At 34.1% G+C, this 14646-nt stretch overlaps 1 protein-coding gene and 1 long non-coding RNA gene across 2 annotated transcripts in view; one reads left to right on the top strand and one right to left on the bottom strand.

Moving 5' to 3' along the window:
- LOC134656295 (uncharacterized) overlaps positions 1–14646 on the top strand; it is a 551434-nt gene that overhangs the window by 64146 nt on the left and 472642 nt on the right. The gene's annotated exons all lie outside the window — the stretch shown is intronic.
- The window catches only part of LOC134656273 (limbic system-associated membrane protein-like), a 58852-nt gene continuing 51490 nt past the window's right edge, over positions 7285–14646 (bottom strand). The window contains exon 6 of the mRNA XM_063511792.1: positions 7285–8105. Within this exon, the coding sequence (XP_063367862.1) occupies positions 7837–8105 (269 nt within the window). The 3' untranslated portion in view covers positions 7285–7836. The remainder of the gene's footprint in view (positions 8106–14646) is intronic.

Below are 14646 nucleotides of genomic sequence, written 5' to 3'. Positions count from 1 at the left end.
TTTCAATTTTAGCTTAAGGACTCAAAGTGCAATATTGTTTGAATTGACAATAAGCGAAGTTACCGGCAAAAAAACTTGTTTGTGCTGGAGGCTTCATAGACCGCCCATGCCAACCACGGTTATTCAATAATAAGTTGAATTTAAGTCTGCGTAAAGTTTACAATCGTTTGAACTGGTTCAAAACCTTATTATGAGGTAACAGCATAGACGGGGTTTTTATTTCGGTTACCGGTAACAGGGGTTAACTCGATCTGATACGGTTACCGAATCAAAGTGTTACCTTATCAGACGGTTACCGTTATGGTAGGGGTTTTTATAACCACTTCTAAAATAACCCTATGAAAAACCCCGGTTAAGGTAACCGGTTCCGGTCCCTGCTACCAAGCTGTGTGTGATGACACCACGTGGCATGTTTCTTAAGCGAGTAAAATATATATATTTTATAACTTATAAGATCTTTATAGCATATAACCAAAGAACAAATAGTAAGTAGTTGATAAACTGTCCGCCCAATATGAACACCCCTTACGCATATATCAGCCTAAATGATTCCGTGGCGCACATATATCTAATACGATATGCCGACTACATAGCTCTAAAACAGCTTAACTCCTCGTGATTCCGTATGATGATAAGCCCTTTGTAATAAATAAGTCAGAATTCCGTGTTTCTGCTCCTTTTCATTTAGATACGCTCCGTTTCGGGCCTTTATCCCCTCCGTCGATGCCTTCATCTTTGCAAAGCTTAGAAGAGAAAGGTCCTAATGATATGCAGATCTCCGCAAACATATTAGGTTGTTCTCTGCACTGGTGTGCTCCGCATTACTTAATACAATGATATTATTCTTCTTTTTAACTTGTATATTTTGAGCAAGTTTGGTTTGTTAACTTAAACTAGATTGTGTTCATTTTTGCTTTATTTAATTTGGAGTCTTACTTAGAATTAAATGAACAGAGAGGTTTATCAACTTTAAAAGTTTACAAAAAATATTGTCTAGATAATAATTTGAGAAACTGTTATAATATTGTTTTCGTTACCGCGATAGTTACTCATGAAATAAAACTATGTAAACGGATTATATCGCGTATCCAGCTTGGGATCCACTAATCGATCTTATAAAAGAATAAACAAGACAGGACTGTGAGACCATACCTATAGTGTTAAAGGGTGTGGACGTTTTAGTATACCTAGTAGTGTTACGTTATGTTACTTAAAATAGTTGTAATGTACTTATAACTAGCGTTATGACCCTATTTTGCATATATAATATAACTAGCCTTAAAATGTATATTTTTTGTTTTATTATTAGTATATTCCGTACAAAACTTTGTTCACGGACACTTATTGGATCACTCCGGTCTTGCAAATCGGTTAAATGTGTTTTTTTTGTTTGTGGTTAGTTTTGCACATTGTAATTTTGACGACGTGAATATATTTTTTCCTTAGTCCACATTGACCACAAACCATGTAATAGGGTGAGAAACGTCGAGATGTATTTTTAATTCATTATAGGTACGCGATGTAATTTGTTTACATAGTTTTATATTAAGTTCGTTGTAGTTCTCGGAAGTTTTATCCCAATTACAATAATAATTTGTATGTATATAATTTCGGCTGTAACACATCTCAATCTACTGTAAACAATATCTCATAACCTGGATATTACATAACATCAGTCAGATATTGGTTTTCTCAGAAATCGATGTCTGTTTGAATACTATCCATATTATGTCTGTTATATTATGTACTAGTAAGTTATATATCAGTGATTTCAATATTACATCTGTCGTCCTTGATTTTCATTGGTAATGCTGTGAACATTTTTGATACAGTGTTCGGCGGCTGATTTCCGATGTTAAATTGACATAATTCTTATCAAAATTTCTCGTTCTAGTTTCGTGAGTGTTGCAGGAAGGCGCAAGCTTAGCATTAACTTCGGAATATGTGGAAAAGGTTGCGGGAGTGAACACAGCGAATATCGACATTTAAGAAATGTGATTATCAAAAAAAAGTAAAGCCGTCTTCAAAAAGGACAAATTGTGAATATGAGTGAATTAAATGTACTTAAAGTAAACTTGGTCACAGGTCCATTAAATTCACTGTCCGTTAACTTTGTGTATCTCAGGCAAGGACCATAAAAGTCATTTATGGTCCTTGATCTTAGGTGAACAAACAGTGAATCACATATACTTAAAGTCTACTTAATACCCCCAAGAAAATCATGGGTGAATTAAGTGTATTTTTTTTAGTTTACTTAATTAACCCTGTTCGCCACGGGTATATTACACCTGCCAGGCCTGTGGTCGTGTTTGCCGCTCCCGTATTGGCTTACATAGCCACGAAAAACGTTGTCGCCCTACCTGACACTGTTTCAATAGTCTGTAATAGACTTTAAGGCCAATGATGATGAATTAACCCAGGTGATCTGAGCTGGGTGAACAGAGACAACCACCTACAGGGTTTTATAATATAAAACCCTAGCGCATATTATGCGCTAGCTACTGATACGTTTGAAGTCGTTGCCATGCCATGAAATAAGGTACAGTTTTACCCCGATGATGCCCCAAATATCAGCAACTCTATAATAGTTATTTGTACAACAAGAGATCAAAGTTTGATATTTCTTCGAGTGCTTATGTTGAGTCCCGTGCAAGCGAAAGATTCTATACAAGATTCACGAGCGTAGCGAGCGTAGCGAGAGAGAGCGAGCAAGTGAGCGTAGTAAGGGACTGAAAAGCGCACGAGATGTAAATAACTTTGATCTTGTGTAGTTCACAAAACTTTTCACCTCAGCAGTGAGAACATTTTAGAGAACCCGAAAAATGTATTCCTTCTTCATCATCTTACCTCTATTCACTCATGTTTTCTTAAGATATACCAACAATTAAGTTTCACTGAGTGAGCAAAATGCGATTTTGCTCACTGTTTTTAAGTAGCAAAGTACCCTTGTTCGAGCTGCTGAGGTGAAAAATATATTGCCGCTGACTTGAGTGAGGGCTGGTATAAATGCAAGAAGGGTCTTAATCTCATTTCCGGGAGCTTTACCTTTTAATTACCATCTCTGATGCTTCATTTAACGAAAAGGGACTATAAAGATAATTCCTACTTAATTTTCACATTATTTTCTCAACTCCTAATTGATTATGTTAAGAGGATTATAGACGAAAACTGTCAATGTAATGTATACCTGTCTATTGTTAATAAATAATTATATTAAGTATCTAATATAGATAATTATTTATTTATTTGTCGTCGGTTAAGATCTACAACCTAGCAGTAGTCAGCTAGCAGTAGCCTAGTAGTAACCTAGCAGTGAGGTTATTAATATGTACTATGAATATTCCGTCTAGTTCTGAATCCCCTCAGCACCCTGTCCTTCGCTGTGAGACCGTTCCCTGATAAAACTATCGGAACAATGATCGTCGAATCAACATCCCACATGGCGGTTATATCGTCAACCAAGTCTAGGTTACCCGTGAACAAGATGCATGTAACTGTGTCGAAATATCGGGAGCTCGAAAACAATACAAGAGGTAATCAGTTAATCACGGTTCATATCCCGGTCGATAAAAGTCTAGTTAAACTAACCGTGAATCATTCCAAACTATTACAAGTCTAGGTACTTACTCGATCGGAGGGAATTATTAAGGTTATAAATAAAACTAGATGTTTTCGAATAATTTATGACTAGTTGTTATTATTCTTATAAATCATTAAATAACATTTTTTAAATACAACTACATTTTGATAATTTATTACACAACCCATTTCATTATCTACTTTTAACCGACTGTTGCAACATTTGCTTTTAAAACAACTTTAATGAATACACAAAATTATATTTGGCTGTCATGAAATTACAAATAATTTTAAATTTTTAGATCTAAGTTAAGTTTACTCTCTATTTACATGTATTATGTACATTTATTTACAAGAACATTTCCTTAAAATGATAGAATTTTATCAAAATAAAAATAGGAATGCAAAAATTGTCTTCATTCATCAGGCCAAAAGTAAATTTGAATTTTAGCACTGACTTTTGAGTACGAGTACCTATCTCATAGGAAGATAGCTTATATGTCTCAAGTAAAAGTAAAGCGTTCAACGCTTTATTTGAATAAATTATGTTACCTACTTCTCAATAGGTTATTTAGCCGAATGTGAGCACTATTTTTCAGTTTCTTTGGAATAAATAAGAATAAATTTAGAGTTCGTTGGTTAAGCCTGTGCCTGCGTATTTGGATTTAACTTTAATTTAATTTCTTTACTTCTGTCATAAAATCTGTCAGCGAAACCTTCCTATGTCCTGTTTCGCAACTGCAGGCTTTGCACGAGTGGGCCGCGGCAGTATCGCGCGCGAGGTAGACTACCCATCCCTTTATAAGTAATGCAACTTGAAAAAGACCGATAGTCTGTTTTGCGCGGGTACCTATATACTATCGTGGCCCACTCATACTGAGGCCACCATACAACGCTAAAAAAACAACCGTCTGAATTGTCTTTAAGACGAAAAACGATCACGCACTTCACATTGCACCCATGGAACCCACCCACCCAATTAAATGTAGGTATTGTCTAAAATATTAAAGGTATATATATATGGGCATGAGACAGTTAAGCTTAAACATATGATACAATTATATCTATCTTATGCAAGTTTACATGCTAGGAATTACATAATGTTGTACAAACATATAAGAAAAAAATACCATTTTTTTACTGATAATGTATTTATCCAAAGTTGAGGAGATTTTTTGGATATACAAATGTCCTTTGAAACATAAGTGTTCATATCATTATGTTCAGTTATAAGCTCACCCCATTCACTGTTAATTATATCTGTACTCGTAGTAAAATAAAAAAAGAACTAATTAAAACTAGGATTCTTATTTATTTTTATGTAATACTTAACATAATAAAACATCACGTACTTTTGGATTTGTTACAAAATAAAATCAATTATATGTTTTGAATTTATCCACTTTGTGACCACTGATAATAGTTATTTGTACAACAAGTGATAAAAGTTTGATATTTCTTCGAGTGCTTATTTTGAGTCCCGTGCAAGCGAAAGATTCTATAATAGATTCACGAGCGTAGCGAGTGAATCTAATTTAGAATCTTGAGCGTAGTGAGGGACTCAAAAGCGCACGAGATGTAAATAACTTTGATCTCGTGTAGTACACAACATTTTTCACCTCAGCGCAGTGAGAACATACCTATTAGACAACTTGAACTTGACTTGTTCATCACTTAATACCTGCACTCATGTTTTCTTAAGATATACAAACAATTAAGTTTAATTACCGCAATGGAACACAAAAACAAAACGTAATAATAAATTCCATTAAAATAATATAGAAATAACAAACATTAACTGACACTTCAATCGACAACTTTTTTTTGTAAAAAAAATCTTTGTAAGATACGGTCCGAATTGCGGATACGTAACTATTTGTCAACTATGGTAGAAATTCTTAAAAGTAAAATAATTAATTTTGCGTGATGATCTGTGTATTTTTGAGTTCGTTATTTTAATTGTACAATAAAATACCTAAAATATAGTATTTTATCAGTTTTTATCAAATCTTAAACTTTATTTTTATTTATTAATTATTAAGAATTCATACTCGTACGTGGTTTGGAACGATGCGGTCTAAAGTTTTTCGGGGGTCTATTATAAACCGTGAATATACTGTTGAATGTTGTTTTAACTTTTTTTTGTCTGTTTCTTTTTGCTAACAGTGTGAAAGGGACAGAGATAATAGAACCCAAGTATTTCGAACTTTTATTAGACCCCGCATGTTGAAATGACATTTGACTATAAAGGTCACTTGAATGTCATTTTGTCTCACTCAGTGAGCAAAATCGCATTTTGCTCACTGTTTTTAAGAATCAAAGTACCCTTGTTCGAGCTGCTGAGGTGAAAAATAAATTATTTGTCGAATAAACATTTAATTGCAACATTTTCTTAAAGTAAATAGTTAAATAGAAAAAGCTAAAAAGAACAGCACAAATGAAGGCTCTTTGTTAAGTGTATACCGGTAGAACAAACTATGAAGTATCATTACTAAGTTTAACACAAAGGAATGACGTTTATTATTACCTCAAGTATCGTGGACAGTCTGCCTAACGATGTCTTGCTCTCTGGGCACAATAATGAGGGAAAAGTATTTCGGTTATTTTTCTATCTCAAAATGGGTCGAGTCATAGATAAATATAGTAACACAAGAGTGCTTACTCCATACATCAGTTTTGGTACCAAAAAGACTATTAATATCAGTGTCTACATCTAGCATCGAGTAGCGGAACTATCAGTACTGCTATTTGGCAATAGATGTCGTCGTGCTATTTGACAATAGATGTAGCAGTACTGATAGTTCCGCTACTCGATGCTAGATGTAGACACTGAAATTAATAGTCTTTTTGGTACCGAAACTGATGTATGGAGTGAGCAATCTATGTATTTTTTTCTCTATGGGTCGTGTTAACTATGTAAATATGTAAGTACCTACAACCATTTTGTGTCCTTCTCATGTTTCAAGTAGTTTCTCAAAATACAGGATGTCCAGCGGCAGTTTCCTGATTTCAAAACTAAAAAATATAAACTAAAACTATTTATTTCAAGAAAATAAGATAAATGCGGGGTTATTTTTTTGTTTATTACATTATCGAAATGTCCTCCTTCGCGGCGTACGCACTAAATTCGGAAATCTGCCGTTTTACAGCCTGTAGATATTCTGAATCATTAAAAAAATACTGCCAAATATATAAAAAAAAAGATTCTTCTGCTTTAAGTTTAGGCATATACATTATTAATAAGAGGCAGAGAACATGGCAATATACTCCAACAGTTTGCAAACAACAAGATAAGGGGCATTTTCCTTAACCCACAGATTAGCCTAGTTGTTCTGATCGTGGTATCGAGAACAACAGTTGTTGTTCTGTTAGTTACTAACAGCTTAGTCATCCTATACAAACAAATAAGCCCCTTCGCATTGAATCTTGGTTCATTTTTGATCCGAATAACAAAATCGTTTTACTCGTAATCTTCATCGAGATTAAGGTAGCTGGAAAAACAAAAGAATTGAAGAGTCAGTTAAGTACGTACGTATAAGCCATAAAATCAACTGTCTATAAATGTTCTCAAGTCACGGTAACCTATTTAGATTCACATGACGCCGTCTCTCAGTCATGTTGTACATTAAAACCCAATTTATAGTCGGAGTCGGATTTTTGGGGAAAAATTCCAAGGCATATTATGAGTTCCCATACCGATAATCTAACTTATTGTTAAAATAGTAATCGCTCATAGCTTTGTTCTCTCTGTGAGTTGGATTTTCCTCCAAAAATACCGAAGATCGGTTATTATACTTGTTTAAAACTATTAATATTACTGTACAAATCCTTCAGCATATTAATTCTACCCTTATAGTTAAGCATCAAACTATACAAGTCAAGTTAAAACTTGCCTTAATACATTTCAAGTTGATATGAACGAATGGGTGTAATATGTTAAATGTTTTTCTTTTTATAACTGATCACATTTTACGCTACAGTAGCATAAATTACAAAGAAAGCTTTAAATTTTCAATAATTCAACAGGCTCAGAGCTTCTATGAGCAAATTTTTTATAGAATTAAGTACCATTAAAATTGACGATAATATTTTGACAATAAAGATTTAATCCTAATATCAACACGAAAAATTAGCATCTACTTTATAGTCGTTGCATTTAAATACATCCAACAATGGTATGGTTGAAATTGAATACTTACACAAATGACTAGAATACCTATATTCCGTTATTGTTTAAAACTTGTGTAAGAAAATTGGTCATCTCGAATTTAAGCCTTGGTTTACTACATGGTTGATGAGATCCAAAGCTGGGCTGATTAGTGCAATGGCTACGAGGAGAGTGATGGTGGTGAGTTGGCTTGCGACGGCGGGGAGCGCTAGTACGAGCCACAGGCGAGGGCAGGAGACTGTCGTGGCGGTGGCGAGGCCTAAGATCGCCCGGTTGAGGCCGGGCGGGGACGACCCGGAACTCTGCATGGCCGCCGGCCGCTCTCCGCTCAGTACGTGCACTATTACCGAGGCGGACTCTGCAACAAAAATGAGGCCATTCAAGACGGTACGTGACAGGTGTGCTGAGCGAGCCTTGACCCGTTTGAATGAACTTAATAAGTAGAACAGCAGCAAAACATAATGACACAATTAATATGATTCGGTCTTTGACAACGTTGTTGGGTAAATCCGGCGATGTTAAGAAAGGCGCAGGCTAAATAGGAAACATTTGAAACGGACATCCGTTTCAGTTAAAGTTATCTTATCTTATACCTTTAAACGAGCAATTCTTGTTTATTTATTTATATGTATATTCATTTATATAATATATTTCGGAGATCTCGGAAACGGCTCTAACGATTTCGATGAAATTTGCTATATGGGGGTTATCGGGGGCGATAAATCGATCTAGCTAGGTTTAATTTCTGGGAAAACGCGCATTTTTGAGTTTTCATATGTTTTCCGAGCAAAGCTCGCTCTCCCAGATATTGCTTTTTAAATTGTTTAACCCCTTGTTTGACCTAGTAGTTAAACAAAATAGTGTTATTTTAGTGTTATGTTAGTTTATAAGCTAGGTCTCTAAGCCCTTGACAAGCCCAACTTTAGGGTCCGGACATTGTTAAGCAAAATAATGTAACTCTGCTTGTTATTTGCGAAATATGTTTTGTGGCTGTATGTAACTCAGGACAGGGTGTCACGTATATTTGACACGATCCTAAAATAACCTACGGATACAATTTGAAAATAGAGCGAGGTTTGGGTAAGGGATGCGTTGGGTAAGGGTAAAACTTTGTATGAGTACCTACGTTTTAAAAATATATATTATGTGCTAAAGTGTGACTTGGAAGTGTTTTGTTGTCTGTGAAATTATTTGTGAGTGTTTTTGATGATTTATTTTGAGGTTTAAAAACAAACTAGCGACACGCCCCGGTTTAGCACGGGCTACACAAAACCTTAACAAATTACACACCTAAAGGTTCCGTCACACAGGCGCGTTTTCCGGGCGGAGCGTGAGCGGGGTGTGAGCGTTTTATATGTAAAAGCGGAAAATGCACCTGTATGACGGAACCTTATATCTATCTCAAGAATCACTCTACTGTTAAGTGAAAATCCGTTCAGTAATTTTTGAGTTTATCGCGAACCTACATAGATACAGTCAGACGCGGCGGGGGACTTTGTTATAAATTTATAAGTGATATATATATCTAAATTGTAACATTGATAGGGTAGTATTTAGAAATAATAATTGTAATTTTTAACCTAATATTATAATAAACTCTAAACTTGATGGTTTGGTGTAGTTATTGTGAAATGTGGTGTGCTGTCCTAACCGAAAAAATTAAAAAAAGTGAAATGGTGTTAAATTTAGGTACATTGGATACATGGGAACACGGTAAATCCTCAAATTCTAACTTTACAAAAGATTCCAACCCTCAGTATAAAGATTTATTTAAACAACCTGGTTCCAATGGCTTCATTAACCAACGGAATTAAAATTATTGGCCGCGTGATAAATACGTACATTAAATAAATGAAAATGAGAATTGGCTTTCCTACTTATTACAAACAATAATCTGACGATTACACTTGATATTTATTGTAAAGCTTTGCAATTTCCGTTGATTAATGAGTAGCGTAAGAGAAAAGGTTACAAAGGGATATAGTACATTTTAGTTTCGAGCTATTTAGTCGAGTGATTCATTCGGTGTAATTTAGTTAGCCAATTTATGCCAGCATGCAGATGATATCTACAAAATGCAGTATTATTCAGGCGATTTGCGAATCCGCTCTGTGAGCTAACCGCAGTCGCTGCTGATTTATACGCAAAATTAATGGATGGCTTGAACAATCGGTAGTTTTGGATGGTTGACGGCTTGAAAAATGTTGATGATCGGACGTTTATCGGTGGTTTGAAAAATTTAGTTTTCATATTTGTGGCTATCAATATTAAATTTAACGATAGCAAACAACTTTATGTTATTCACTGAAGCGAAGTAATCAAATGAAAATTTTGAGTTGTTTTCTTGTTTTATGAGCGATTTTACTTTTAAGTCATGATTTTGAATGATAAATATTTAATAATATTCATTTGGATTTGATTTTGTTTGATATCTTACAGTTAATATTTTCTTCGGGTTGGTATGATGAAAAATTTAGTGTTTCACTCGAGGGCTGTATAACCCTCGTACTTTGAAACCCTTGCAACGATCAAGATTCCATTTTTCGAATCACTCGCTACGCTCGTGGTTCAATTTTGGAATCATTCGCTTGCTCGGGATTAATATTAGCACGAGCGATTAAACAACAACTTTGCCCCCTTGTAAAACAAATAACTATTATCATTGCGAGCTACATAAAATAATGTTAGGTTAACTTTGTGTGCGGCAGCATAGGTTGCAGTTTGTAAAATTCACTGAAGTATTGTCGCGTGAAATCGAATCATGTAGTATAGAAGAAAAGCAAATAGTAAAAATCCGTTTGTATAACAGGATATCTATACCTATAGGAACGCGTACGCAGGCATCGCTTTAGTTTTAGTAGTGATTTTATACCTACAGATTACGCAAAAGTCAATAATATTTCGTTGAAAAGAATACACATGTTGCTTAATTTTAATTTTAATCTATAGGTACATAATCTGCATTTATTTGATGTCATTTTTAATGCATTTGGATTTTGGACCTCAAGTAGCGAATATGGTGAATATAGACAAATTACAAAGTTGACTTTATCTGTAACTTCCTCGTATCGCGATGAAAAACATGTAAATGAACTCGGGAGGTATGTAGATTACGTACCTATTACCATTTTGACGCTTTGTAAGGTACATTTATAACCAGGTACAAAATTCTAACAATGCGATACAATCACGTTGGGAACTGGTAAGGTATGTTGCATTAGAAGTCATTAGTATATAGGTAGATTATAAATACAATATTGATACCTAATACAATGTGAAACGATACCGATGTTCTCTGCCATCGTTCATTAAAGTTATGGGCATATAATTACATATAGGAATGTTTTTATATACATTGGATTTGTTGGGACAACAAATTTAATCACAAAAATGTTCTCAGACTTTATTAGATTAATTAATTATATATGCTTGGTTATATGCAGAGTTGTTTTACATGGATTGAAAGAATAAATAACTTGATAGGAAGACAAATGTTTTACATTAAGCGTTGTAGAATTATGTAAAATAAAATTATGTATGTAAGCAAAACAAGAATATTCATAAAGAATAATTTACTGTAAAAGGAAATAAGAGGAATTTGATGTATTACTACTCAGATGTAAGGAACCTTGTATTTCAAAAAAATTATATAACATATAGAAGCTCGCTTAATAAATAAAAACTTAATTTTGTTAATTATTACAAAACTAAAGTACCAATATACATTATTTTAATATAAAACGAGTCCCTGTATGTACTCTATATGAAAGTTTTAGTCAATCAATTATTTAATGTAAAATAATTGTTTTCATTATAAGCACACAGGTACCTATTTATACATAAGTAGGATAAGCAAATAAAATGTAAAAGGACAATCCATCTAGTAAGAAAACTGTAAAATTAGAGAAACAAATTATATATTGATTATGTAGAATGTATTTAAGTAAGGTAATGAAACTTTATGATATGATTATGGGCTAAAATTTACAAAGGAAAATCTGTTGATTGTATGCAAGAGTATGCACCTGGAAAAAGTCTGATTTAGATTGCAATTGAGAGATTAGGGACTCTAAGGCTTAAGGGGAGAATATTTCAATCGATTTATTTAATATAATGTATATAAATTTAGACGTTTAATTAAGGAAAAATCATTTGTCCTTATTAGTAAAAATTTGAAAAATAAAAGTTTAGACACTAAAAATTATGGTAAAGTTAGGGTTATTGTTATCACTGAATGTTATAAAAAGGTAAATAAGATGTTTAAGGAATAATTTTAGCCATGATTGATAGTGGAAATGTTCGAAAACTTGAGAAAGGATAGAAAATAATTTGTTAGGTAAACTTCGTATTTGACGAAATCAAAAGTACGTAAAAACTAAGAAAGTTATGTTTTGATATTGATTGATGCTGTAGAAAATTAGAATATATGTTTAAAAGATAATTTTGGCCAGTTTTAATAGTGAAAACATTGGAAAAATCGAAGAAATTTGTAAATAAAAATGTTAGGTTATTTATGATCAAAACTTCGAAAATATAGAGTTTGGACGAAAGAAGCTTATTGGAATATGTAGATAAAAAATAAATACATCCATTTTTGTATAAAAGGACAAACAAAAACAAGTATTTTACTCAAAATTTAGAAAAAACATTTTCCATAAGAACATTTTCAGTATACAAGTTCATTGGAAAATGGACCTTAAGTTCATATACAAAAGGTTCAAAATCGTTTGCACCTTAGCCTAAAAAAATGGTTTGACGTAACAAACAAAGGGTGGCAATTGTTTTAGTTGACTAAAGTGACTAAAAATTCGAAGTAAGCATTCTCGCATAGAGAGAACCACAAAATATTGGGTATAAAAGGAGCGTGAGAGCCAGGGTGGGGACATTCAGTCTACGGAAGCGGACCAGAGAAGACCTCCTAAGAAGAACGAAGAAGAGGATCCAGGAAGCAGAAGAGCGAAGCCCTACGGACTCTGGCGGCCCTGCGGACACCGAGGAAGACTGCGGAGCCCTAAGCGGGCATTCTCCGAACACGAAGCCCTACGGACTCCGGCGGCCCTACGGACACCGAGGAAGACTGCGAGCCCTAAGCGGGCATTCTCCGAACACGAAGCCCTACGGACTCCGGCAGCCCTACGGACTCCGAGGAAGACTGCGAGCCCTAAGCGGGCATTCTCCGAACAACTTCGGCGACGGGAGCTGGTTGCAGAGCTCCGGGAGCAGGTTGCAGAGCGTCGGAGCGGGTAGCAGAGGTTCCTGAATTCTTCGAAGCCTTCTAATCTCCGGGTGAGTGCTTACTTATTCATATGAATTGTGTTATTATGTGATTTTTATTCTAGGTCGTTTGGGAAAACTAGTACCTATCATGTTACTAAAAAGCTGAATGAGATAATTTCAGGGAAAAAAATGAATATAGAATATGAACTTATTAGAATAAGAAAATAAGATCTTGGCAATGCGAATTATTTATTGAAATCTAGGGACTGATTAAATATAGAGATAATTAATTAAATAATCTTCAGCTTTGGCATTATGAATTTATGAGCAATATATTGATAAGGTACAAAGAAACCTTGCATTCAAATATATTGAAACTGAATTAAATGAGAATAAAATGCTTTTGCTCTAAGAATTTGAGAGACTTATGAAATATGAATAAAATTTAGGGTGAAGCCTAGACTAAATGATAAGGCTAGGTATAGAAAAGTATACCAAAATTCTGTTCAGTTTTCATATTTGGTGAACATCGGATAGCTGAGCGATTCCGAAAGTTTACAGATGTAATGAAACCTCATCTGTACTCTGTGTTCAAAACCAAATAAAAGGAAATGAATCTTGAACTGAATATAAGAAATTGTAATGTATTTATATGTGGGCTTTACTCTGATTCATGTTTGATAGGTACAATTATAAATAGAAGCATGTAAAAGCATAAATTTAAGGGTTAGGTGTTCTCTATCGGAATACTACCGGATTAATAATTTACAGGGTCTGTATCATCATGGTATCTCCGCTCCTACGAGACTTCTCGTCAAAGAAACTCAAATTATATGATTTTATTTTATATTCAATCTAGATAGAGACTCACAGATTTGAAGCAATTGCGATTTCTATGTGCTTAGTTTTTGATTCTAAACAGAGAGTTATAAATTTTTAGTTTGAGCTTTAGATTTTAGTCTCAGTCACACTGGCAGTTTTCTTGTGGGTTCTTTCTGCCAGTCCTGTAAGTTACGAACCCATGGTAAAGACTTGATAGGGTAATTGATAGGCAGGTAAGGTTAGGGTTAAAATAAATACACTCAAAAACAAAACTCAAATAACATAAAATCAACTTTTAGTTAATAAATGCCTTAAACGTTATTCTGTTGTTTGCTTTAATAATATGCCTCTCTCTCTTTAAAGTACCTGAGTTACTATTCGTTACAATGTTGGGTCCTACCACTTGATCACAAGCCTGGCCAAATTAGTTTGTAAGATAAGCCACACATGCATGGAGCTCTGGACTTCATAGGGTTAAGTTTAATAAGCTATTAGGATCTTCAGTTATGGTAAGTATTCAGTAATTGGTAAGTATATGGTAAATACTAGGTTAACTTTCAATTGTTTTTATTAAAGGGTTAAGTAAGTTCTTTGAATTTGATGGGGTAATCATTTAGAATATTGGGCCGTGATCGTCTAGTTAATTAGAGGGGGGTAAGAGTGTTTCAAATGTAGTATTCAAATACGAGTAAAATATGCGTTGATCCGAAAACATGATTAGGAAAAATGTATAGATTTTTCGGGCGCAAGAAATGTTTCCACTCCGATGATGTCGCGGGTGAGATTTATTGTAACGGGGAGAAAGAATAGTTATTCTTACACTTTTTGCTGTTGTTCTGGTAAATCATTTGAACATATTA

This window comes from Cydia amplana, chromosome 18, assembly GCF_948474715.1.
Source record: "Cydia amplana chromosome 18, ilCydAmpl1.1, whole genome shotgun sequence".
In the NCBI taxonomy this organism is placed as follows: domain Eukaryota; kingdom Metazoa; phylum Arthropoda; class Insecta; order Lepidoptera; family Tortricidae; genus Cydia; species Cydia amplana.
The sequence above is the reverse complement of the archived record's forward strand: the minus strand, read 5'-3'. Positions and strand labels throughout refer to the sequence as shown.